At 38.3% G+C, this 26253-nt stretch overlaps 3 protein-coding genes across 7 annotated transcripts; 2 read left to right on the plus strand and 1 right to left on the minus strand.

Moving 5' to 3' along the window:
- The first annotated feature begins 506 nt into the window (after positions 1–506).
- LOC105457605 lies at positions 507–5941 on the plus strand. Its single transcript, XM_011702419.1, has 10 exons — positions 507–2229; positions 3167–3220; positions 3297–3545; positions 3711–3779; positions 3873–3935; positions 4000–4122; positions 4249–4308; positions 4429–4497; positions 4636–4869; positions 5107–5941. Exons 1-10 carry the CDS (start codon positions 931–933, stop codon positions 5458–5460), a joined length of 2574 nt encoding a protein of 857 aa, XP_011700721.1. The 5' UTR covers positions 507–930; the 3' UTR covers positions 5461–5941.
- Positions 5942–10773: 4832 nt separating this feature from the next.
- Positions 10774–11739, minus strand: LOC105457678 (probable salivary secreted peptide). Its single transcript, XM_011702535.1, has one exon. It carries the CDS (start codon positions 11384–11386, stop codon positions 10946–10948), a length of 441 nt encoding a protein of 146 aa, XP_011700837.1. The 5' UTR covers positions 11387–11739; the 3' UTR covers positions 10774–10945.
- Positions 11740–13483: 1744 nt separating this feature from the next.
- LOC105457758 (keratin, type II cytoskeletal 1) lies at positions 13484–25269 on the plus strand. 5 transcript variants are annotated; one of them, XM_011702786.1, is made up of 7 exons: positions 13484–13809; positions 18453–18598; positions 20274–20384; positions 20638–20929; positions 21177–21424; positions 23607–23744; positions 24032–25269. In XM_011702786.1, the coding sequence occupies exons 2-7, from the start codon at positions 18491–18493 to the stop codon at positions 24128–24130; spliced, it is 996 nt and encodes a 331-aa protein (XP_011701088.1). In that variant the 5' UTR covers positions 13484–13809; positions 18453–18490; the 3' UTR covers positions 24131–25269. The 5 variants fall into 5 exon arrangements, with proteins under 5 accessions (XP_011701088.1, XP_011700939.1, XP_011701016.1 ...); XM_011702637.1 differs by lacking the exon at positions 13484–13809 and adding an exon at positions 17384–17628; XM_011702714.1 differs by lacking the exon at positions 13484–13809 and adding an exon at positions 17384–17579.
- Positions 25270–26253: the final 984 nt, after the last annotated feature.

Raw genomic sequence — 26253 nt, forward strand, 5'->3', positions numbered from 1 at the left:
ACTCGTAAACTCGTTTCGACGATGGCTTACGCGCAATATCGCTTAATCGCGCGGTGATCAACGTCCAGAACGCGCGATCACTCGTCGTCGATGTCGTCGTCTAACGTAATTCCCATCCACTATACTAGCTCCAGAAAATAAGTAATTTCGCCATTTACAATATTACAAAATTGCCACGTGTTCGCCACAAGATTAGGAGGCACTCGCGCCGTCCCTTACGAAAGTCACTCTCGCCTGTCATCACGTGCGTTTCGCGTTACATACTCGCCCATCGGTGCGCATAATTATCCGAATGCCGGAGAGAGGAAGACCTCGTCGGGTGGAAACGCAACGACGGAAGTGAGCGCGACCGCCTCCCCGGGCCCGGTGTACTATATGATTAGCGGAGCCCGATATCTCGATGGTGCATGGAAAAAAGTGCATGCTTCCGCGACCAGGGGAAAAAAACAGACCTTTGATTAGGCCCAGCCTATAAAGCAACCATTTTCCTATTCAACTGTCCAGTTCTTCAAGTACGATCCTCGTGTTCCATCAGCTCTTTCTTCTGAGATCGGCACGCGTCCAGTTTCTTTTAATAAAATCGAACGAATTGTCTATATTTAATTTATCCGACATGTAAATTGATTACATTATTATTTGAAGAGGATAGCTCTTGCTCGTGATAGTGAGTGAAATGTGAAATCGAGAGTACAAGTGTGCTGTTATTATTTGTATAATTTAACGCGTTATCTCTCGAGGCTGTTTATATTATCGAGTTTATTAAACACATCGATAAAATTTGTCAACAACGTATGAAATATAAGAAAAAAAATGTGACGTTAACTTTTATCTCGAAAATCATGGTATATTATAATCGTCCGCTAATTGTACTTAAACTTTTGAAGCCTTTCGAATGAAATAACAAACTTTGGAGAAATATCGATTTTCAAGATGCCCCTCATGTTATCGAGAATACTGTCACATTCAAACTGCATTCTAATGTTGGTAATATTCAACCTCGTGTCCTCGGCGCCTTTGAAATCCTCGAGAAACTCGCCGCTGCAAAACGATCAAGGCTTCTCGGCTTCGCCAAAGATCTTGGAGATCCAACTGCCGCTCAAAATCGCTTCGAAAGAAGACTTAATAGCTTGGTCTAAGTACGTAACGGGTTTGATGGCATCGAAGATAAATTTCGCGTCGATTTCGAAAAACTCGCCGTCAGTCGAGAAACGATTTCCCTTTACGAGCAATTCAGACTCGAGATCGAAGGAGACGATGAAGAAGGCACCTCTGAACGAGAAGCGACCAGGTCTGAATTATCCGGCGCGAAGACTCAAGGAGCCTCCTGTGCAAAACGCGGAAGAAAAAGTGGTCGCTTACCCTTTGCCCATGGGAGCGATGCAAACGACGGCGTCCAATCCGCAGGACCCATCTAGTCTTTCTTCCTCGAATGTCAATGGACCGAATAATTTTGGACAATACGTGGACTTTAACATTGGGAATCCCTTCCAAAATGAAATCGATCCCTTCGCGAATTTTGAAGCTTACTTGCAGCCGCCTGCCAACATGTATCTTCCGTTGCCGCAAATCGATATCCCTAAATCGTATCAGAACGCTATTGATAAGAACGTATCCAGCTTCGAGGAGCCGGCGAAATTTCAGACTACGAGCAATTCTTTGAATTTTCACATCAACGCCCACAATAACGAGCTTCAACAGGCACTGCCGTTCACCGTGAATAACGGGTTAAATGGAATAAATCTGTCGCATGTAGGTGAACCTCTGTTGACTTTTCCGTTCCAAGCATTGATTACAGTCACTAAAGAACTTCCGCTAGCTGCGGTGACCTCGAAGATACAGCAGAAGGATTACATCGCGAGCAGAGATTTTCCGAACGAATTCCTGCCGTACTTTGAAAACAATTATACGAATGAATCCGGACAAATCGTCTTCAATGATTTCGCCGCAGATACAAGTGAAACGAAAACAAAGGGAAAGGTGAAAAAAGGGAACGAGAAGGTGCAGAACACGCAAGGGCAGAAAAAGCAAAACCAGAAAAAGACGTCGAAAACTTCGTCGAAGAAGCAGAAGTCGTCCGTAAAGCGACAATCGTCCATACTCGGGGATTTGTTGAGAATGTTGGGTGTTCTGCGGAAACTGCCGAAAAATAGCACTGAGATTAACGTCGCAACACCTGTCCTTTCTATCTTGAAAGGTAATTCGCAGAAGATACAAGTGGCCTTCGACGAAGTGAGTAGATTATAAGCAGTAATTTTAAATGCACATAAATGTATTAATTTAAATAACTTATGTTCAGGTTGGTGAACGTTACGATCTAAAAAGTGCTTTATGAAATAAAGAAATGAATCTTTTGTGCTTGGAACGAAAAAAATATATGTCGTTATATTCAAAAGAATAGTATTAGACAATTATAAAAATATATTGCCGCAATGCGATTCGCAATTCTTGCTAAAGCACTATAAAAAATTGAGATCGAAATGATATTTGAAAGTCACGCGCAAGAAATAGACGATTCTTAAAAGGGAAAATGAAAAGTATTTGCTTTTTGCGTCCACATTTAAGGGCTAAACTATATACAGTTTTTAAAATGTTCTTGTAAAATATATTTTTTAAATTTTTTGTACTTTTAAATATTTTTATCCTTTACGTTAACATGCATCTCAGATAATTGTTCTTATAGCGTTATACGGAAAAAGATATATAAAGATGAAAACAATTAAAAGTTACAAAAAAAACTGTAAAAGGAATTTACAGCCGATTGCGTTCGCTATTAAAAATAGAGAAGAACGGCGATAATTGTAAATAAAATTGTGAAATTTAAAATTCACAATTTACTATACGTTGACCGCAATATTTCCAATCTGCGAGAAGACGCTTATAAATATGTATAAAAATGTCAGTGATCCATTATACAAATGAGGACCAATGACAAATTCTCTCTTTCTCAATTTATCTTAAATTTAGTGACGAAATCTCAATGAAACGGCCTCGATTGCATCCTGATTACGCGTCAATAAAGATGCAATATTGAAACGTTAAATTAATGAATGTGACTTTTTTCCGACATAATAGACGACATTATAAACAATATTTGTACCTTACAAAATGATTGATGTAATAACATTCGTTTGCCAAAAACGTCTTTAATTAAAATTGCTTATTTTAGACGCCGCCTAATCGTGGGAGAAGTAATGAAACGTTTCAAGCACAGCAACTGGATGTATGCAGTTTATTTTTATTTATTATAATAAAAACAGGCGTTTTATATAATTATTACAACGTGAAATGTCACGTAGGAAGACGATGATGAAAATGACGATAACGGGAACGGCGATAATGGGAATGGCGATAATGGAAACGGCGATAATGGAAACGGTGATAACGAAAATGATGATAATGAAAACGAGGCTGAGGGGAATGGCGATGATGATGACGGGCCGCAAACAGAATCGCAGGAAGATGACGAGGAAGAAGAGGGTGGATCTATACAAGCTATTATCGATTTATTACCGTTAGCTGCACCGATTCTCGAGGAACTTAGTGATGTAAGATGACACATCGACGAACTTGTACAGCGTGTAGGACTATGACATTTGCAAATTTCCTATATTCGCGTTTCTTGCACAAAATATTCTATCGCAATACAACATTAGAGGTGAAGTCAGCGTGAAAAACAGTGAGCTATAATTATGGTTATGATCATTTTTTAGCCGGAATCCGACGTCGATATAGCGGAGGTGCTTCAAGGTGCAATTCCTCTTCTCGAAGGACTCTCTGATGTAAGATTAAAATACCACTCTCATCTGTCCTCTCCAAATTATTCGTAGATATTTAATTATATAATGACAGAATATTTATTCTGTGTCTTCTAGCCAGAGGAGGATGGAGTTGATCTTCCATCAGTCCTATTGCCGCTCTCCCAGAAGCTCAGTGAGGTAAATTTACCGAGTAATAATTTCCAAAGTCCGCTCTCTGTGAACGTCGAAATAATGTCTTCAGGGCCCAGAAGGACAAGGCAGCGATTCTGGCGCTATTTTAGGACCTATCATTCAGCTGATAGCACCATTGATCGGACCTCTTTCGGGCCCCCTGATCGGTCCGCTAAGTCGTACCAGTAGTGGTGTAAGAATTTTATTTAATAAAATTGTAGAAAGAATTATGAACAAAATTGCAGAAAAGTGAGAGAAATTAATTTTCATACGAATGTAAAAACAGATATAAATGGATAGGTATCAATTTGACTTTCAGCCTCAAGGCGCACAAGGATCGGCATCGGCATCTGCAACATCGTCTGAGCCTTTAAGCAAGGTAATTTATATTTTGTAAGCCTTTCTGTGTATATTTATATTTATATAATATAGTGCGCAATTGCGATTTTGCATTATTGCTTATCTATTTATATCAATATTTTGCGTTGATTGATTTTAGCCGCAGGGAGCATATGGGCAATCAATATTGTCGGGTCTTATCGCCAGTATCACTGCAAAACTAAGTAAAGTATGTCATAAAACGAACATATCTTCTATACGATTATTTAACAACCTTATTAATTTCGATTAATCTCTTCTTTTTCCGCATTTTTTTTTATATTTTATATGAAAAACTGATCCCGCTCTTATTATTTCTAAATTTCAGGAATCCGTCGCTTCGGCAGATGAATCGGACGTGAAATCTCTAGTAAGCTCGGTTGTATCAGGCGTGCTCGCTGGTGCCAGCGCTGGTTCGAGCGGTCATAAAAAAGGTTATGGTTATAATAGATATGGTCCATATGGTCAAAATGCCAGCAACGGATATGGTCAATATAACAGAGACACGTACCACGCGTCTACATCTCACGGCGATTATCATCCCTACGGCTATGATAAACCCGTAAGCAATTTTTCTTTTAAACACACGCGCAAAATTTTAGATTTACGATTATAAATTATAAATTTATAATTATTGATAATTATCTATTATAATTGCAATTATTTAACAATTTCAAGAAAGACTTTAGTTGAAATAAACAAATAGTATGTCATATTTTATTTTTATTATGCTCGTGCACAAAAATATAGTAATTTCGCAATTTTTGTCTGAGAATTGTCGATCGGGATTATGTTGCAGAGGGGAGCTCCATCATCGGGTCTCGAAGCACTTGCCGCGCCGCTGCAGGAAGTCCTCGGGGCTTTCCTGAAACTGTCATCCACGTCATCATCCTCCAGCGCAAATCTGTCCGGCGCATCGTCGAGCTCCAGCACTAGTCTGTCGGCCGGTTCCTCGCAATCGTCACATCCAACCACCACGGCAAAACCCACGTATGGTCCACCCCCAAAACCGCCGCATTATGCATCGCATCATTATTATGCAGCGCCGCCGGCGCCGCCGTCTTCTTACAATTCTTACGCACCTGCATCCACGAGCTCTGCCTACACGTCGTATGCGCGGAGACAAGTCGCGCGGCAGAAAAAGAAATTTTGAGTCGCAAATTTCGCCTGCAGTTTATCATTTTATCGATTTTTAAAGAATTACCTTTGCATGATGCAATGATGAACAATATTTCGATTTGACTGTAAATGTTCTTAGGATTACTTTTGGTTTTTGTTACACAAAGCCTCTCTGAAAAAGCTTCATTCAGCGCAGGTGTCACGGCTATGGAGCCGGCTCATGACCTCTCTGATAAATCCTAGCAGAGATTATCTTGCAACGAACTCAATACAACTGAGATCATGTGGGTAGGTATATTAGCTTCTATGTAATAATTGCAAGATAATCTAACCGCGCAAGGACAGGTGTCACGTCATTGCTTTCGTTTTTCTCATTTAAATTATTATTTCCTGTGAACAATCTTGTGGCTAAACTGCAGTGAATAATTCCGCGCAAAACGAAACACCGCCACTCGCACTTTCAACATTGAACATTGTGGGGACATTGATTATAAATTATAACTAATAATTAATAATATAATGTTGTTTTGTAAATAGAATAAAATTTATTTATTCTTACAGACTAATCAAAATTATTATCCACAATTATTAATAATTGTTACCAAGGCTGAAAGTCTAGACTTTGTTCTAACTGGATTTTAAATGCACTCATTTTAATTCCAAAACACTGCAAGGATGTAATATTTTATACCCATAAGCAGACATGCCAGGAAACGGTAATTCTCGTTTATGCGGAAAAGAGACCCTGTATTTGTTTCATTCGGAGCATGTACGAGGTACGTAAAGGCGTATATAAAAGCGCACTTAAAAAAACTGATTGCTTGCATATGCGCAGCACTTACGCATTACCCGGATCTGGTACCACGTATCCGGGTGTGTATGCGCGTCCGGGACACGTGTGCGAGAGCCGAACACCCGGAAGAAACGGACAAAAGGAGCACTTTGCATTCTTGGACGCAGCCAATTTCTTCTCATTTTTATTATGTAGGGCTAGCTTGACTGAAATTCTAAACAAAGAAGCGCGTGAGGCTGATGAAGAAAAAAAAAACTAGACCGATCCTGTGTGAAACGACGTGTAATCAGCGAAATTATATAGGCAGGTTCTTTACGACGAGCCGATAGGCATTAAATATACTTGTCCTGGATATACTATACGGATATATACGAGCGATGAGTTACGATAGTTACGTGACTGTCTCTAAGCGATGCTATTAACGATTTATTTTGTTTCACTAGGAAGCCAGGTTTATATTGTAGTTTGTACTTCTATCCTTTTCACATCACGTCGACGTGGACATCAATCATGACCGAGACAATAATTTGGCGATCCCTGCGAGCGATTCGAACTCCGTATATCGTGGCGATCAGTTTCGAGACAGCATCGATCTTCGGAGAATTTACACGTTCTCCATAAAAGGTCTGTTGAAACCAACAATTTGCATATCCCGAGACACTTTCAATGAGGCGCTTTGCAACATTAGAGCACGGTTTCTCCGCGGGGTCGCCCTCTCTTTCTGCCCTGCCTTTTCCTGACTCTGTCTTCGTCACTTGTGAAATATAGTCGGCAGGTCAAACGTCTCCCGGCTTATTATGGGTTGACAGATTTACGCAATTCGCGTAAATCAGCCAATTTTGTGCTCCTATTTGTTCCACCTGTTTTCACCACCCCTCGTGGACACCCTGCTTTACATTTCTTTAACCGATCGACTTTAACGGGTCGGCATGAGGAAATATCATTTGACATCGTGCGCGATATAGCGTGTTTTAATGGTTCGTGAAATTCACTAATAGCACGCGACGCGGCCGGGATGCGGACCTGCGCTCGTAGCATTGCGTAAACGACGATTTAATTGCCTACAGCAACAAATCGACACTTGACTTTTTCGAAATGGCTGGTGAAAGTTCTCTATACTAGAATTCCTCTCATCGTTCGAAGAATTCGGCCTTTGTCCCTCAAATCGACCTGCCGACCAGCGGGTCCCTAAAGTCGACACGAGTTTCGCAATATTTCTTTTTGTTTGTCTGTAGGCTCACATTTGCATCACGTAATAATCACGCAAACTCTTCTAATCGATGCGTCTGCGTTCGACGATTTCACTTCGATACCGGTCGCATGTAAATGATAAAACGCGAGGTCTGACCGAAGCCGTTATGTGAACGGAAGTGAAAATTCTTAATCGGCCATATTCGTTTCCTGGACATTACGTATATCATTAACATATTTTTGGGAGGGCATAAACAGAAAGATGCTAGAAGCTCGGAGAGATGCTCGGTTCGTTAGCCTTTACATAATAATTCTTCGTCATTTATTTTATATTTCCCGGAAGTAATCTTTTTTCTTTTATTGATACATAAAACGAGCGGTTTTGAAGTATCTAAAAATTTAATTAAATACAGATCTGAAAAGAATTTTTTTGTTGGACCATCAGAATAATTTTACGTAATGAATGTCAAAACTTTTTGCAGTTATTGTTTATCATGCGCATCCTATATAATTATTTTGATGGTTCAACGAAATTATTTTTAGTTCTGTACCTAGCTAAATTTTCAAATACTTCTACAAAACCATTCTTTTCGTGCGTATACATGTATTACGATCTTGTAACGATTTTTGTTATCAACGAGAAATTTGTTTTAATTGCGCAATCTATAAGACCACGAATGGAAAGAGATAAGCAGCTTGGAGTAACTTAGAGTAACTGGAGGCTTTACAAGCTTATTGCAATTAATGAGTAAAAAGAAGTAACGATTCTCGCGTATTGTCTCTCCTTAAGCTCCCATTATGTTCCGAAAGATCGTGTTGCATTGATATTCTCGATTCAAGTGAAAGCACGTTTCACTTTATCTGACCTATGAATCCTTCCAGGATTACACGGAAGATCATTCTCTTCCGGCAATATCGAGGCGCCCAAGGCTGTCATAGTGCTTCCTCCGCGATATAGAAATATACGTTTGTAACTTTGACAAATCGGCGGTAAAAGTCGACTTAACAGCTATGAAGCAAGCAAGGTTTTTAGAAAAGTAAATGTAACCATAAATAACATAAATAACCATAAATAACACACAACCAAAAATAACATATAAACAAAAACAAGGTAATTTAGGAGAAAAGGAGAAGGTGAAAAGATTTAATTTAAATAAAGTAATTTAAATAAATGTTAATTTATGACAGAAGAAGAGGAAGAGCATAAATAAGAGTATAATTTTCTAGTTTGCGAAATAGTTCTACCAGTTTGTAAAAATATGTTAAATGTATGAAGTCTAGCGATCAGCTAAAGATGGCAAAATAACGTCGAAGGCCGCAATCACTTTCTATCGCCAAAGAAAGTGAAACTTTTCGTAGACTCGAGGTCGTTAGTTGACCCTCGTAATGCTTTGCTAAAACATGGCAGACATTCCTAGTCGTGGGTATACAGACGCGGACTCTTATTCATATTACGCAATTCGTATTACGCCCAACAGCCAGTTTCATTGGTCGACCATTTTAATCGAGATTTTATTTAAATCGGATGAAACGTTTAATATATAGAAATTTTATTTTCTTCACAAATATATATATAGGTATATATATATATATATATATATATATATATATATATACCTATTTTAGTTAATATATATACCTAATTTTTCATTGTGTAATCAATCGTGTAATAAATCATAAAAGAAGTCGTATGTGGTTTCCATTTTGATGCAATTTCCTTTTTGCAAGTGCAAATAATTAGGCATAAACGTCAGTCAATAGAATTGGGTCATATTTCTATCGAGTTAAGATTAAGCCTTACGTCACGCCGCGTCGTTTCACGTATAAAGTCAAAACGGGAGCCACTTTCATCCTCGTCGTTGGAGGTCGTTGACACGATGTGCGATCAACGGCTAAGCTTGATTAATGCTGGCGGCTATCAGTCGGCCGTAAAAACCCGTTGCTCTCGTGCTGGTATAGACACACGTTGCTGAATAATTTGCAGTAACTGGAACACAGTTTACTGCTCCGGAGAAACGTTAAAGTGATTATATGCTGGGCACGCTCAATTAAGTAAAATAGCGACGTATTATATCTTGCATTTTATTACAAAAAAAAAATGGCTCTATAGCGCCATTATTCTAAACATTCTGCTCGTCATATACGATTGATGAGCATGACATTTACGCTATTGATTTCCTCTAATCGTGCAATTTGTAGTATCACGCTAATTTGCATTGTGAGAATTTATGGCTTGCGAAATGATTGTCCGTTTGGAGTAAATCTGGATCACGCAGAAGATCGTGACCTCCATTGCGGCGCCGCGAGGCCTCGAAGATCATCCACTCTTACCCAAGAGTGTTCCTCAAGTAGATCACCATGGTCTAGAATCTCAAGACTGTATGAAAAAAAGAGAGGAAAAAAAACTGTTCCGATATTCTCCCATGATTCTGTCCCGTGATTATCAGACGCGGATTATGCATAGAATACCTAATGACCTAATGACGGTGGTAGAGATACATGCAAGCGCGACGATCCACGTTATAATTCATATACGTTTAATCACCCGGTGCGCCTCTTTTCGATCGAAAATTAATTAATATCTCTTAACGAGAAACCTCTGCTCGATCTGTATCTTTGACCGACGGATTCCTATTTGCTAATCGTTCGCGATTGTGAGATGCGCAGACACTTGGCGCGCGACACACTCGCGACGCCTTCGGGGCGATCGGCGAGAAGTCGCGTCACGTCGCTTGGAACGATCAGACTGATTACGGACAGTGTCGCGCGTTTGCGACACCGCGAACTGGAACAAACAGAGTTGAATACACAGATGCACCTTGCTGTAACGGGGGACATTCCAATCATTCCGGGCCGCCGCGAGATGCGAGCGTATACATCCGCGCGCGTAATTGCACGTGGCGCGCGATTTCGCCACGTGGGATTAACTCGGTAGTGTCAGCTGTCACGGCTAAAACTTGACAGTAATTACCGGTGGGTCATGCGGCGCGTCGCGATCCGTTTTGCATCATCTGCTGTTTGTACAATAATTACATGGATGGGCGAAACGTGTGATTTGCATGCCTTTATGATCTGCGATGAACACGCTTACATCGCATAAAAGCACAAAGTCGTTAGAACGGCATACTTTTTCAAACATTTTATAAAATATTTCTCTGACCCATAAACAGAATAGCACGAATGACACATACAGCCTGCTTTTTATAGAGTGCCGTCAATTTGATACTATAAGTGTGCGTTATTAAAATTTATTACATACAAACAGCTGATGATTTATTTATATTTATGTCCTACGATTTTATATGTAGGTACACATAAGTTTTTAAGTATATAAATTTGAGAATTTTAAAGGTAAACACTCAATTACATCAATTGATTTATTGATTATATGTACAAGACATCAAACAATAACGCGTAAATAACAAGAATATTTAATGACATGTCTTCTTTTAGTGGCAATGGTGACAATGTTGCAATAGCTCAGAACATATTGAGTTGATGTAGCTTTTAAGATTGCTTATTTTACTTCTCCATCCTAATTGCGTCCAGAAAGCGTCGTTGTATCAGTCATAGGAGTGGCTGCTTCCACCGATTGTAGTCGTGAGTACAACTGAACGATGAAATCAATGCGCTCACTTCTTTGACTTTTGAACTTCACGGTGACGTTGCTCCATCCAGGTCCACCTTGCAAAACACTAGCTTTCGCGCCTTTTCTGTTTGTATTCTGATCCAACATTGCAACCATAGTGATACGTTCATTCGCCGAGACATTGTAGGTCTTCTCGACAATCTGAACATTGTTCCAGCTAGCTTTTTTTACGACGTTCTCTTTGAGGCTCTCTCTGTCGTTGGGCACCCTGTTGCCGATGATTAGATCCTGTTTATTGGAATAGGAAACTTCTCTAGCGGGTACAGTGTTAACGGTTAACAGAGCGGCGATGAAAATGGCAGATCCGACTATGTACTTGTATGACATCTTGACTTATTTTGCACTTGAAAACCATATCGCTGGAGGAAAGCTATTCGAGGTTTGACGTCATAACGATTAACTTAAATACATGTAATAACCGCTTATCGCTTGGCTTCTAACATATTGCTATTGTCTAAAAATATATATTAGGTGTCAATATGAACTCGTCACAATGTGTTCGGACACAGCCTTTCTCGGTTTCTTTTTAACTTTTTATACGCACACGTTTTTTAAATTACAAAATGTATATATAAAGAAAAGTGTTACCATCATTTACCTCAAATTATCGGCTTTCCGTCTTGGTTTGCCACGTAATAATTTGCCAACGTTCCAATATTGATCGCCGCAGTAACTAACAATATTTTTTTGACTCGCTAATGTTATTCTGATGCAGAACTATATTAGCTTTATACGATAATGCACAGAATGCCGTGTGTTGCATGTCGAAGATATGTTAAAATTATCACCTTAGTTACGAAACAGTAGGTAATATATCTTACCAATGTATATAGATTACGCAAATGTAGCAGATTTCTACAACGGCATGATGATCTAAATCTGATCGAAAACCCGCTATTATCTGCATTGCGCGTTTCGATTATTATCTCGTTATCGCTTATTAACTGCATATCTATTTTATTGCGGACTGCACACACGCTCGCTCGATTCTTACACAAAGTAGAAAATGGCACGAGATTGAATCTCCGTCATGCACTCTCACCTTGGTTAATGCGCGCTTGTTCAAACGTATGTAGTTATGAAATGAACTTCCGGAGCAAAACGTGCGACACGGACTCTCTCTCTCTCTCTCCATGGCGTATCCGTATTACTTTAGTGAAAATAGATCTAATCTACGCTATTATGTTGAAACTTATGTTATTATTGCAACGTTATTGTGTGATCATTAATCGCTAAAGATAATTAATCAATCGAGTTTCTTTATTGGAAAAAAGTGACCGCGCTGACGCCGGAAGAATAAAAGAAAGACGCGCGTCGCGGGAAATGAATGCGATCGACTTTTACTCTCGTTCTCGTGAGGACTGAGCGCGACGAGACACACGTCACGTCCATTATAATAAATTTCTTAGTGCATGCTCGATACGGCTGACGACGGCAGTAGAGGAAGTTTCGTAGGCACAGCCGGTCGGAGAAAGTAAAGAACGATATTTATTCGGGTTGCACGACCGGGATTGAACAACGGGCCGTCGCGTCATCGGTCGCTCCGCTCGCGAACAAACGTTGCACGCACGCACGAACGAACGGACGATCGGAACACGTGCCGCCGCCATTACGTAAAACAAGAAGAAATAAATTGTTATCGCGGTTTTTAAATGTACAAAACACCGCAATTTATTACATCGTAATGGCCCATCTTTTTGATGTATTTTAAAACAACTTGCTCATAATAAAAGGGGAAATGCTTCTTGAAGTGATGAATCTAAAAATTATGTGACACGTTTATTAACAATTGCATAATGCGACACGGTATTGCGTAAGCGCGCGCAAGGATACAATCTACTTATTATAAATTTGTTCGTTATATCACCTTATTAGCACTTCGCAGAATGGAATAATAAGCGCGCTCTTTAAGAACATAACGTTTTTTTACGTAACTATACTTCTACTTTCCTCTCTGCATTTCACTCGAACGAGTCGTTTATAAAATTTCCACAAAATACTATCGTTCGGTATTCCCCATGATAATATCCGCCTCGTCATAATTTCCATGAAACATACGTGTGTCACCGTCTTGCAAAGATACAAAATTGACCTGCGGAGGAAATCCCGCGGAAATAATCGCGGAAACCCCCGCGCCCCGCATCTTTACTTCCGGTTGATGAACCAATTGATCCAGCAAATCCTATCATCGATCCGTCAACGCGCGAGACAGGCCCGTTGTACGCGCGTGTCACGCGACATACGCGGAAATCGCTTCGCCGCACCGCGCCGCGCCGTAAATCTCCTCGCCCACCTTCGTCATCGCGTCGTTCGCGTCGCCACGGTGACGCGTTCGTTTGCGGCCAATTTCCCCGTTGGAACTTTCTTCGCGAACGGCGAACGCGTGGCCGCTCCTCGGCTTCGTTCCGGCGGATAGTCGCAGCCACGTATCAAAGTCCCGATCGATCGGCCGCGTCGCGAACAACGGCTGTCGCGTTTCTTTTCGTTTCGGGAGTTTCTCTCCGACGGAGACGTCCACCTTCGCTCATCTCACGCATCGCGTTCGATGATCGAGAGGACGTTCGCGGCAAAGGTCGCGGTTGCGCGAGTGACCGATCGCTCGGAGCGATCGCAAGTGACACCATCGAGTGGCATACGTCATTGGTGAACCGTTGCAACAGTTTCACGAGTGTGTCTTGCGGTTCTCTCTTGGGGCCGGAATCGAAAATTGCTGCCTACGAGAAGAAAGCGACCAAGTCCGTGGGACGAAGGTAGAAACGGAATCGCGAGATAGATGAAAGCGAAACGAATTAATAAACAATTATTGAAAGGAAAGTAATCTGTAAAGTTAATGCAGACAGCTCTAGATGCTGTGACAATAATGATACACTGACAATGAGTAATACTGAGTAATAGATGTACATCTGAACTTATTTATCATTAACAGTAGGCATTATTCATGAGCTCTACATTAATGCCAGCTTCGTGACGTTCATTTAAATTCAATTTTGCAAGACATGATTCATTTTATATATGTATTTCATAAATATAACATTTAAATATTTTAATTTCTTCCTCAGTTGATTGGATAAATAAATGTATTCTTTATTGATTAGTAAGCTGAGTGAAAATTAGAAATCTGCGCGACGGATAGATTGCTCGGTAAGAAAAATCACGTTTCGTGAGTCGAGTTAATCAAATATGAAATTTAGCCGCGTCTTGCATATACATATTTATCGCGTGAAATATTGAAGATTTACATTTTATTAAAAAGAATCTACAAACGTAACCTGAGAGACACCGTGAAAGTCAACGACTGATGACCCATTTAACTCTCGTCTTTTCGTAATTCTGTAATCGTAACTCCAAACAGCTATTCTTAGAACGTCTTGAAATTTTTGCTGTGCACTCTTCTGCCAATAAAACGCAGAAGACGACGTTAAAGTTAAATATGTCAATAAATGTACGCATAAAAATGTACAGGTAAACAGTTACAACATATTAGCATTGATTCTGAAATATATGTACATTGTTGTTGAACATGCGCGTTTACGTTATGGCGCAAGTTATTCCCTCTCATTCATATGTGACACCACTAGAACGTTCGATGCAACGTTTAACATGTATCTAATATTATCATAATCGTATCCCGGATCTCACAGATACGAGGATATACGTATTAATTACGCGTATATAGATAAAAAATTACGCGCACAAGGATACCGCTATTATCTCCTTTTACCTCTCGGCAATTGTCCTCATTTGATCTGTTTTTTTTTTATTGGAGAATTTTGCCGCAGTTATACGAGAGAAATTCTAGAAATTTCAATAATTTCAGGGAAAAAATGCATATATCGTAACAAGCCCGCGTGGCGGCTGTGCGGTTCCGGCAAGGTGCCGATGTGAATAATGATTCATTTTTGGAGGAATGAGTTACACACATACACACACGCGGCCTCTTTACGTAAGCCCGCAGCCTTTACGCGTGGGATTTTCTGCTCCCCTTTTTACTTTCCTCCTACAGGAGAATTACCGAGAGGTACGTTACTCTCTCTTCCATTGGAAAGTCATTCGATGTTTCTTCGGTTGCGGCTGAGATGCCGTATTCGTCTGGGCGCGTGTTCGCCGCGTGGCGCCACTTCACGACCGGTTGGACAGTCTGACCACAGAATAGTATTACTACTTCGTCAGCCAATAAAGCTCTGTCGCGCATCCAAAATAATTGATTTCATTCGGATACTCTCGGATGCTCAAATATTCAAAAATATTTCAATCGGAGAGAAATTTAATGTTTTTCTCTTGATTATGGATTATAAATGATATCCATATGTATTTCTAAGCTAAACGATTTATTGTTATACAATTGTTATAGCAATTTATAACTTAATATAAAAATTTTTAGCGATTCTTCGAATTATTTCGAAGCTGAATTGCTATTGCGACATTTAGCTGCGAAAAATTATAACACATTTTTGAAAACCTGATTTTATCATCATGCAGCGCATATAAATGGCGACGGAATCCATTGAGCAATTGCCCTAAAAAAATAACGGCTGTCGAGATGTGTGTAGAATAGATTATAGCTGTTTTAATTTACAGTGTTACAAATGCAATTTTAAGTGTATTTTAAAGTCATATCTCCAAATTCTTCGTGATAAGCGTCCTTAATATCTTTTTCGACAAGTTCGTGCACAGGATTTTAATAATTTGGAATTTTCTTGCTATTTAATCGTTTATATTGTGTTGTAGAAATAACAAAAAAGACATTGCATGTTGTCAGCCTATCTATAATTAAGTTTGAAGTGTCGGAAACGGTAGTATTGTTAAATACATAACTGCAACTCTTTTCTTGAGGTATATATGGGTCTAATTTAAGTTCTAAGTCTATAGTTCTTGCTCTCCCAATTAAGCCTCAATTGAATTAAGAATTATTATCGCGCGTTATATGTGTGCGCAATCTGACCAAATCTATATCTTTTTCCTGCCGCACGCGATCAAAAAGAGAAAATATCTGCAACAAGCGGAAGGAGCGTCCGTTCGATGACTAATTCTAATCAATTACATGCTGCGTTTTTCAAAGGGAATTTGAAATCAAAACGCTACTTTTTAGATTATGGTCAAGGTAAAAGGAGAGTTCATCTTGATTATTTCTATAAGATTAAACCAGTGAGCACGATAATTGCAAACGAAATCTATTGCATGTAACAATAATTAGCGATTGTTATAAAGATAGAAATAATTAATATGACGTTAAACTAAGTGAAGTGAGATTTCCTCAAGTAATAGTTCCAATTTCTCAACTTCTGTTGGCAGATTATCAAACGTTACGACGTGATGTAAATATCATGTAATATGTCTCATCTCTTCTATTCGTAATTTCTTGCACGAGCCATTTTTACAATATGCGAAATAACGAAGATAAACGATCCAATTTGGAGAAATTATCTCTTACGTAAACTAGATTCTCCAATTTTTTACATGAGAGACAACTTCAAAATGGTTTGAGAAAGTTTAAACGTAAATCATCAAGCTTTAAAATCACGCAATAATAGTATTAATATGCATATTGCATATGCAAATTCTTGTAGACATTCACACAACTTGAATGGGAGTTGGAATACCAAAGGTGATTTTAGTCAGCTTCTTTTCAAGCTATTATCTTAAACCGCGTATTACTGGATTATACATTCTATTGACTTACATAGCACTTGCTTGCATATACGTTAAACAATACTAAAAGTTATGTAGTTCCCATATTATTTAATACTTCATACATCACTCATCTTTTATTACTTTCGAGAAAGATGATAATCAAAAATAGCGATGATATCGTAATTTTTGATTTTTAAGATTTGATTGTTGCTTACGCGCGAAGCGTGACGCTGAGATTATTAAATTAAATTATCATCACCATAAAAAAAGAAATGCGTCCAAAAGCGGTGTACTTAGAAACTGATGTATCGAGCGCCTTAAATGACGTCTACAATGAGACTTAAAACTTAAGAAAATTTAAGAAAATTGTCCAATCATAGTCGATTATTCATCTCACGTGAGATGAGTGATTCTTAAATCTTAAGTCTTAATTCTTATTGTAGACGCCGCTATACAATTTCATTTTAGATAGATAATTATGTAAAAAAAAAAAAGAAAAAAATTTTGGACTCAGCTTGGCGACTTTTTCGAATCGGACTTTGGCCTTAGTCAAATACGAAATTTGTACTCTGGCCTTTGTCAAATCGGTAACTTCCGACGAGCTTATAACTGTGTAATTCAGTACTACGCAAGCTGACGTATTAGCTAAGCGAGGACGACAGTAACGAAGGAGAGGGAGGGTGTCTCATTGGATGATGTCGGCTGCTGAGCGGGTTTCGCGAATGGAGTGAATTGGAGGTCGCCCCACCTGCGGGAGGCGAGGCTCGCGGTGCACGATTCTTGATTCTCGAAGGGGCACACATGCTCGCGCCTTCGTTTCCCCTTCGGCTCCGTAAGACATCGGGACCTCCTTCACTGTGGTCCTCAAACGAGCCTCGCACTCCGTCAGGTACACAACTCACGCATTCGCTCGATCGTACGCACACTCGCCGGCACTCGTAAGTCCACGCAATCCCTTCACATATACGTTCTGCTTTGACTGCCACGTGACTGACACGCTCTCGCCTGAGTTCTCATTGATTTTTCTATTCTATTTTTCTATTTGACGAAGAAATCTGTTTTCAACAAGTTGGTATAAATTGAACACGTGTTAAGTGACATTATTCTCTTTCTCCTATAGTTTTACTTACATATTTCTCTCTCTTATTAACTACGTGGCGATTATTTTACCAGCTGATCACTTATCCGTCCTTATCAATTACAGCGCCCAATCATTTTACGCTTGTAATTTGACAGATTGAAAGCTGCTTATTACTAACAAGCTAATCACTTTTTGTTCCTTGAAATTGCGGCGTATTATTTAACCAATTATTTTACGTCTAATATAGCTAATATGCAACTAATTGACAGCTTTTTATTATAAAACACCTTTATAAATTCTGACTTTATTCCTAATTTCTAAAAAATTTCTTTATTTTTTGTACAATTTCTTTTCTTTTTTATTGCAAAATATAAATCTCTAGGTTGTTGTTATAATTTTGGATGGGTTCTTTAAGGAAAAGTTTGTCGAAAATGGAAAATTCGGTTTGCATATATTGCATTTACATAACACGATTTGCTCGAATCTAATTTTCTTCATTTCACTGATTGCACAGAATTGTTATCAGTCCCTGACTGTTGACAAAAGCTGGCTGAAAATTCGTTTTTAAATATTACCAAGTTTGCTCCAGGCACCCTTTCACTCGACAGTCAAGATTTACTTTCGATTTTATTATTACCGGGAATCCTGCCGCCTTGTCAGACAACTTTTTTATTCATGCAGACTGAATCGGAACCGATCGACCTAGTGAAGAAGACGCAATGCGGGTGTTATGTGCATTCTGTGGACTGTTTTTGGCTATCGTCATTGCCAATTGCAGTCCTGTCGTCAAGAGAGACGCGGAAGAAGACCTCAGTCCGCTGAACGAAGTAAGTTCTACATTTTATTTCTATCATTTAAAGTGCCGAAGCGACAAGATACAATATTATACATTAAGATATTAAATGTTCTCTGCTTTCTAGTAGTGTCGTACGTATCAAGAAAGTTATCGGAGGGACGAATTACTTCAAATCTTATTTAGAAAGTAAAAGAGAATGAAATGGAAGGAGAGCTGCGATCGCGCACCTCGCTTTAATGAAGCGATTTGAATGCTGAAGTACTTGCAGAAAGCTATTGTCAATCTCTTATGTCGAGAGCGGTATTTTACGATGCCGTCGCGCACCGCGCGTCCTTAGGGGCTCTTGAGAAGTCGAGACACGGAAAAGCGTAATCGAATTATCCGATATACACGTGCAATGATCTCTCCGAAATGTGAAGAACCGCCAAGAATTCGACAGTCAACGTTCCGCGACGTTGCGTCCTTCCTTTCTCCCTCCAAATGCGCATCGATTAAATGCGCGCGCTGCGTGTTATACCTTCACTCGACCTAGAACAAGTACCTCGAAACATATATTACCTATAGAAAACAAAATGACAAGTTTAACATTTAGTAAACGAGAGTGAAAGTAAGGCATCGCAAAAATTGACTGTTCGATAATTTTACGTCAACCGATTAGGAAGTACGCAATCGAAAGGAGAGAGATATCTGGGTCAGCACCAAATCTCGTAGCTTATATAATTAAATATTTATCTTCAACATTAATCTAGGGGAAAGTGTATACTCTTCACCTTATGCCGCGATTTTCTATTTTTTTAAAATAAATTATATTTAATTTTGGAAAAGAAATTTATATTTGTACATAAATATTTAATAAAAAACCGGTTGCGTAAACATGATGATCGAATCGATGGGAGAAGAAAATTTATTCGCTGTCGTAAGCGAGAGTCGGAAGAAAGACTGAAGGAAGATATCCGATATCCGAACGCATTACGTTAGCTAATCCCGCTGTAAATGAGACGGTAAATGGGAGGAAAAGAGAGACAAGGGAGACAGAGGACAAGGGGTAATACGAAAAAGAGAGAAACATGATCTCGGGGAACGAGTTAAAGAGTGAAAGTAGCCGGTGCTACTGCCTGTATGAGTTCGAACACGCTAGAGACGGATGCACGCGTGTAACGAAATTTCTTTGAAACGTCGTGCACGCGCGCATCGGTCAACGGAGCAATGTTGTATCGTTATCGCCGCTCGCGATCACGCGTTAATGTAATCGCGCGCGGTTGTGATTCCGCGCTCGAGCAACACTATAACATAGACCGACCTCGTTCCTCTAGAACGAAAGCAGCGTTGCGTAATGGGGTTGCATGCGCGTACGAAAAATTACAGCTTTAGAAAACTATACGTAAATATCGCGTCAGGCACGATTGTAATAATTTTCCATTTTCTGCCAGACATTGTAGAATTGTAGACACTTGGTGCAAACATTTATAGAACAGGTTACCTCGATAGTATCGATGTAACGAAATACGTAATACTTGAGTAATACACAAGAGAGCAGTACGATTTTGATAAAATTTGAATGGAGGAAACTTCTTCTCCTGCAATAACGCGTTTCATCATCGATCTCTTTTTCCTCTTAATTATGAACTTTAGCTTTAATCTTGTTACTTTGTATTATCTCTCTTAATTAACAATCTTAAAGCAGCTTAATTTTCCGATCTGCATAGGTAGCCGAAACTGATGATGCGACGGCCGATGACGAAAGAGGCGATAGGGACAAGAGAAAGATCGGCCTCAAGCTTGGAGTATCGAACGGCATCATTAATTTTGTGTTTGACGTAAGAATAATTAGTTCATTTTCTTTATAAAATCTCTACTATTCTTACATACAATAATTTAAAATATTTTGTAATAGGCTGTAATTAATAATTATAATTAAGATCGCATTTGAAATTTAACAAATCTCTTCTGAACTGGAAACGTTTACTTTTAATATTACTACTATTCTAAAAATCTTTATGTATAATGTAGATATTATATAAATGATAAATTATTACTATTAGTTTCTTTAATCAGCATATATCGTTGTAGAAAGTGGATTCCTTCATAGACTCGAAAACGAAAGCGCTCTCAGTTCTCGACGAATCTAACAAAGCGAAAAATGCTGCTTTTGGAATCGATCCTAAGCATTCGGCTACGTCGGAGTTCCTCAACAAATTATTATCTCAAAAGGTTCAGGCTGCGACGGGCAGCATTGGGCCTATTATAAATAGCGCGGCGACATTCTTCTCAGGCGCCTCGGCTGGCATCACTAAGGCCCTGGCCGGGAAAATTGCGCCATTAAGCTCGCTTTCTGGTGGTGCGAGTGGCGGTGATGGTACAGGTGCGTGAGATCGCAAGAAAATTTTTTCGATGGATTTTTAAACAAGAATTTTTCATAAAAGTCGGGTAAAAAAACTTTCAAATCTGAAAAATCCAGGGATCAGATTTCTGGTGAGAAAAAATTAGTCGCAAGACATTTTACGCAATTATAGCATTTCACCATTGATATACATCTTTTTAAGATACATATGGCATTTATTTTTATTGTCACCGTTTTATATCATTTTTTAATTGCTTGTAAAATGCAGGACATGCAGACGGCGGTGCAGGAGGAGGATCATCGGCCTTCATCGGCAATCTCTTGTCTCAAAAGATCGGCTCCTTGTCGAGCCTGAGCCAAGGTAGCGGCGGTTTAGGCAGTTTAAGCGGCGGTTTAGGCGGTTTAAGCGGTGGTAGCAGTGGTGGCGATCAGGGTAGCTCCGGAGGCGCTTCTTCTGGCGGAACTGGCGGCGCGAACGCCGGCATCAATCTCGGAGCTTTCGCCAACCTGGCAGGGGTAGGATCACAATGAGCCAATTTTATATCTTTATCTCTCTCTGTGCAAACTGTTTCTTTTTTTATATATTTTCAAGTCCCGTACAAGTCCTGCCTGTTCTGTGTCTGATACGTAACGCAAGCTGTCTCTGCTGAAATATCTGTGTCTTCGTAAGAAAGCGGTATACTACATGGAAAATAATATGACGGTTTTCTCCTAGAAATTGTTCGATGAACAGTCTATACTTAATAAACTCGGACGAGGGTGACTGTTGGCGACGTTGCATGTGAGGCTATCGCTATTTGCAATGATAACAATTCATTACATCGCTATACGATAAGGAAATAAGTTGGTAAACGCTTTTTTAAAGTGTTTTTCTCGCATTTTAATCAGAATTTAGCACCACATATCATAAAAATATTCTTCACTATATTTTTCCTATACACTATACTTTTCCTTTATATTTATTCATTCGGTATTGCATGGTTATAACATCGCTTTTTTTATCTTATTAATTTTTCATTTTTTATTAACGTGATACATTTAATAAAATTACTAATCCTGGTAGACCTTCAGTTTCTGTATAATAATTAACTGTATAACATTAAGAGCATGCTATTTCTGCCGTTGTATTTACCATTGTACCTGCTTTGGCACCTTTCTCTGTGCCATGACGTACCATTAATATATAAGCATCATAATTGAATACAATAAAGAAACCTGCTTCGTCAGTCCCGTCGACACGCTTCATTAAACCTTTGGTTGTACGGCTAATCGAATGTTGCTGCGATATCACCTCTTTAACCTCGGAAGGCGCCTTCACGAGAACAAGGCCTTCCGAGCACAAATCATATGTACCATTAAAACAAGTATTGTACACAAACAGTACGATTATACGCCACCACAAGCGGCGTATTATCCGGCTTAAAGGCGGGCGGGATAAAGCGGGATATCGATGGGATGCGGAAAGGGGACGTTTGACAGCCTGGACTTTAGCACCTGGATCAGCGGAGCAGCAGCGTTTGAGAGAAGAAACCTTTTTGGGGGAGAAAAAGAGCGACAGACAACGAACGAACGTTAAACACACCACGAGAAAATGGGACGGACAGGATCAATGGATTTCACTTTCGATGGAGTATGTGGGTGTTCCATGTAACACGGAATGTGAATTTCTGTTTCTAGCTGGGCTGATAAATTGGCAGAACCTCCTTCCTTTCTCTAGAGAAGCCCTTCTCTCTCACAGAAACTCCGTATTTAAAAGAATCCAAACGAAAAATTCAGGAAAAAGCTGAGAGAAACGAAATTCTCCAGGAAACTCCTCTCCTGACGAATCAACACTTCCCGCCGAATTGTGTGGACTACGCTATGTCTAATATAAATTATAGAAGAACTAGCGGCGTCATTCGCGATTTGCCACCGTGAACGCTGTAAATAATTTAAGAGTAGCCTTTAGGAGCGCGACGAACTTGTGGACTATTTGCTATGTGCAAGCGATGTAAATAGCGCATCCAAATGCTCCATGACAAAAAAAAATTAATATATAAAAGATGGTGATGATGGTGTGATAATGTTGATGTCAAATAAACTTACAATTATATTTTTGTCTACTATATGAGGCGAATTGCAAGAGTATCGTGAAATCTCTAATGTATCCCTTCCTCCCATATTCCTATTACACCTTTAGATTTGATCTATACATACATTTACTTTGATATCTCTTAATTTATGTTTTTTTATATTAATTGAAGATTAATTGAAATTAACAATTTAATTCAAACTTTTCATTGTCGTCTCTTTGAAGTGTCGCTCACACGAGTATCTTTCTGTAAAAACAGTTTGTTATATAAATAAATAAATATCTCTATAATTATATAAAGAATCCTTTTTCACTTAAATCTGAATAAAAATACAAAAATTATAAAAGTATAAACGTAATAAATATATATAAAATTATAACGCTAGTAATTCACGTTTAAGTTTTCTCTTCTTTATTCATATTCATTGAATATATTCAATTATAATTAAAAAAAGGTCGTAAAAATACATAATTACCTATAACGCATAATTACAACTGGAATTTATAATGAAACACATACTTTCATTCCTACATTTTCCCACGTGATACTCTATCATTACTATTCTAATAAATGATAAGATATACAATAAAGTAACGGGAAAAAAATCTGATTATATGTATTTGCAGAAAGGGATTATTACCACTACGGAGGATACACCTGAGTTTGATAGGAATAGGGTATCCTTGGAAATACCATCAAGCGCATTCGGCACTGGTTTCAACCTAATAACTAACGTTAGCAAAGTTCTCAACAGCGTAATCCTAGTAAGTACAATGCACGTAGGTTAATTAGGCAACGTATGCTAATAGGAGATACAGTGTTAATGATTGTTTTCCGCTGGCGCGCGAGTCTAATTATATATTTCTTATTTGTTATTATATATGATGCAATATTTTTTTGATACATCCTAAACGGATTAGGGTCGTGTTCGCATCACCTTTCACTCATTTCGCTAGATCTGTATTTACTACAAAAAAAGAAACTATTTATCCATTTCCGATAGAGTCGGAAAACCCTATACTGTTGTTAATGGTAGCTTTTTATTTTTCAGAATTCAGCCCGTCGAACGCAGACATTGCTGGAAATTTTCAAGCCGTTCTTCCGTGGTACTTTCGCCATAAAGGGTCTACCGTCGGATAATCCTAAATAAAAACGTCTGATTTTATTTTGCATTCGCGATACTATGAAACAATTGCTCAATGATCATCGTTTCTTATTAGGAAACGTTCCACAAGTTCCGATCACATGTCTCCTGGATAGATATTGTTGATTAGAGTTTGTGAAGATTGTTCCAAAGTTCTGTTGATCATAGAACATTTTTAGATCTTAGACTGAAGTCTAGATAAGTTAGGATTGTAACATTTGCGAAGATTTCTTCGTAATTGTTAAATAACTGTCACTTATGACGCCACATTTTTGCCTCATATTTTATCCACTATTTTTTACACACTTGTTAGTTGCTTCAGTTTTTTAAATGACTTGAAAATTGGCGTCGTAAGTCAAAGGTACGAGTATATGCTTTTAACGATTGAAAGCGTATGTGTTATTATAGAGAAAATAGATATTTATATATAAATATGTATGTAAAAACTAATGTGTAGATAAAAGTGTTATTTTAGAAACAATTTAGTCAGATTTTAAATAATTAGCGCGTTACAAAGTACGATAAAATAAGAAAGGAGCATCAATCAAACTATTTTACATCTCATAAAACTAGTTTTATTTGATCTTACGTAAACAAATATAAAAAGATCCTTAGAATTCTTGTTTATCAGTCTATAACTTAAAATATGTCATAATAAATGAAAAAAATATTATTATGCCGACTTTTTACGACTTTTACTTGAGAGTGTGCGTCAAGATGACAACTTCTTATTTATTAATACTAGACTTTTACGCAATAAGTAGATGGCGTAAAAATTTTGCGTCAATAACGTGTGTTGCATGATATTACTTAAAGATTTATCGTCTAGACAACAGTGCGTATTATACAAGACGCGGTCAGACGAGAAGTGGTCAGAGTGTCACATCTAGTGAGAACTCGGCCATGTAACATTTTGCCGTTCATATAACGAGGACACCTGAAGCAGATGGTAACGATTTGCCACACGTGCATTCCTCGCATATGCTTAAGCAATAAATATAATACTATATCGAGAAAATGAAAAACTTATTTCCTTGAATTAAATTGAAGTGTAAATCGTAGCATATATTATTTGTACTTTATCCCTTACGACATACTGGGAGATTATAATTGTTAGATACTTATCAATAAAATAGCAAACTAGACGAAAGGCTGCATTTGATGAAACCATTCGGCTTTAGATTTTTATACGTATATCATACGTGTCGACATCGGACTATAGAAGCAAAAGCATTTTACGTAATTCTCAGATCAGCGACCTGTTGCACGATTATCCTTTTGACGAGCAAATTAATGAGGGACGTGGTGCGAAAATAAACCGCAACGTGCAAAGTTCGAGAAAAAAAATTACGACATGTGCCATAGTGATGAACGTAGGTAAAAACATTCAAGGATTCTAACAAACACGCGAGAATAGCGCGCTACGCATTTAAGTGATCCATACGATTTAAATAAATAATCAACGTAACGTAATGTAGGTACGTAACGTGCTGCACGAAAATCGTATACGTGTCACATTTCACGTTCAATACATTTTAATTTTATTTTGTTTTATTTTTTGTAATTTATCTCATCCAACATTTTCAAACAATTGTGTTAAATTTGTAAAAATAAAATTAACTAAAAATCGGGAATTTTCGGAGAATCTTTATTTATTGTTGAAACACGTACAACTCTGACTTTGCATAACAATTATATCATATATATCACTTATATAAACGCTTTTTAAGTGAGTTCTGTTTAAATATCAAACATATAGCATTATAATTTTAATGAAATTAAAAGATAAAATAAATAAATGTAAATAATTACTTAAACAAAGTAATATTATTTGATTTTAAATTCACGCAAGAATCGTTGATTTGCATTTATCTCATAGAAATATGGAAGAATTTATACAACTATTAAAAAATTCAACAAATAATTCAATAATTACAGATATTATTTTATTATAATTATTTAATTAATAATTAATCGCGGCAATGCCTAATTATTGAAATAACAGCACTGAAAGTGCGCGACGTTTTTTGCGTCGAAAATCCTCTGCGACATTTTGTCCGCGCAATAGCGGAACCTTTGAAAAATTTCGTCAATTTGTTCCGTTTACACCACAAGGAACACGTAAGACG

This window comes from Wasmannia auropunctata, unplaced genomic scaffold, assembly GCF_000956235.1.
Source record: "Wasmannia auropunctata unplaced genomic scaffold, wasmannia.A_1.0 LD336116.1, whole genome shotgun sequence".
Taxonomy (NCBI): domain Eukaryota; kingdom Metazoa; phylum Arthropoda; class Insecta; order Hymenoptera; family Formicidae; genus Wasmannia; species Wasmannia auropunctata.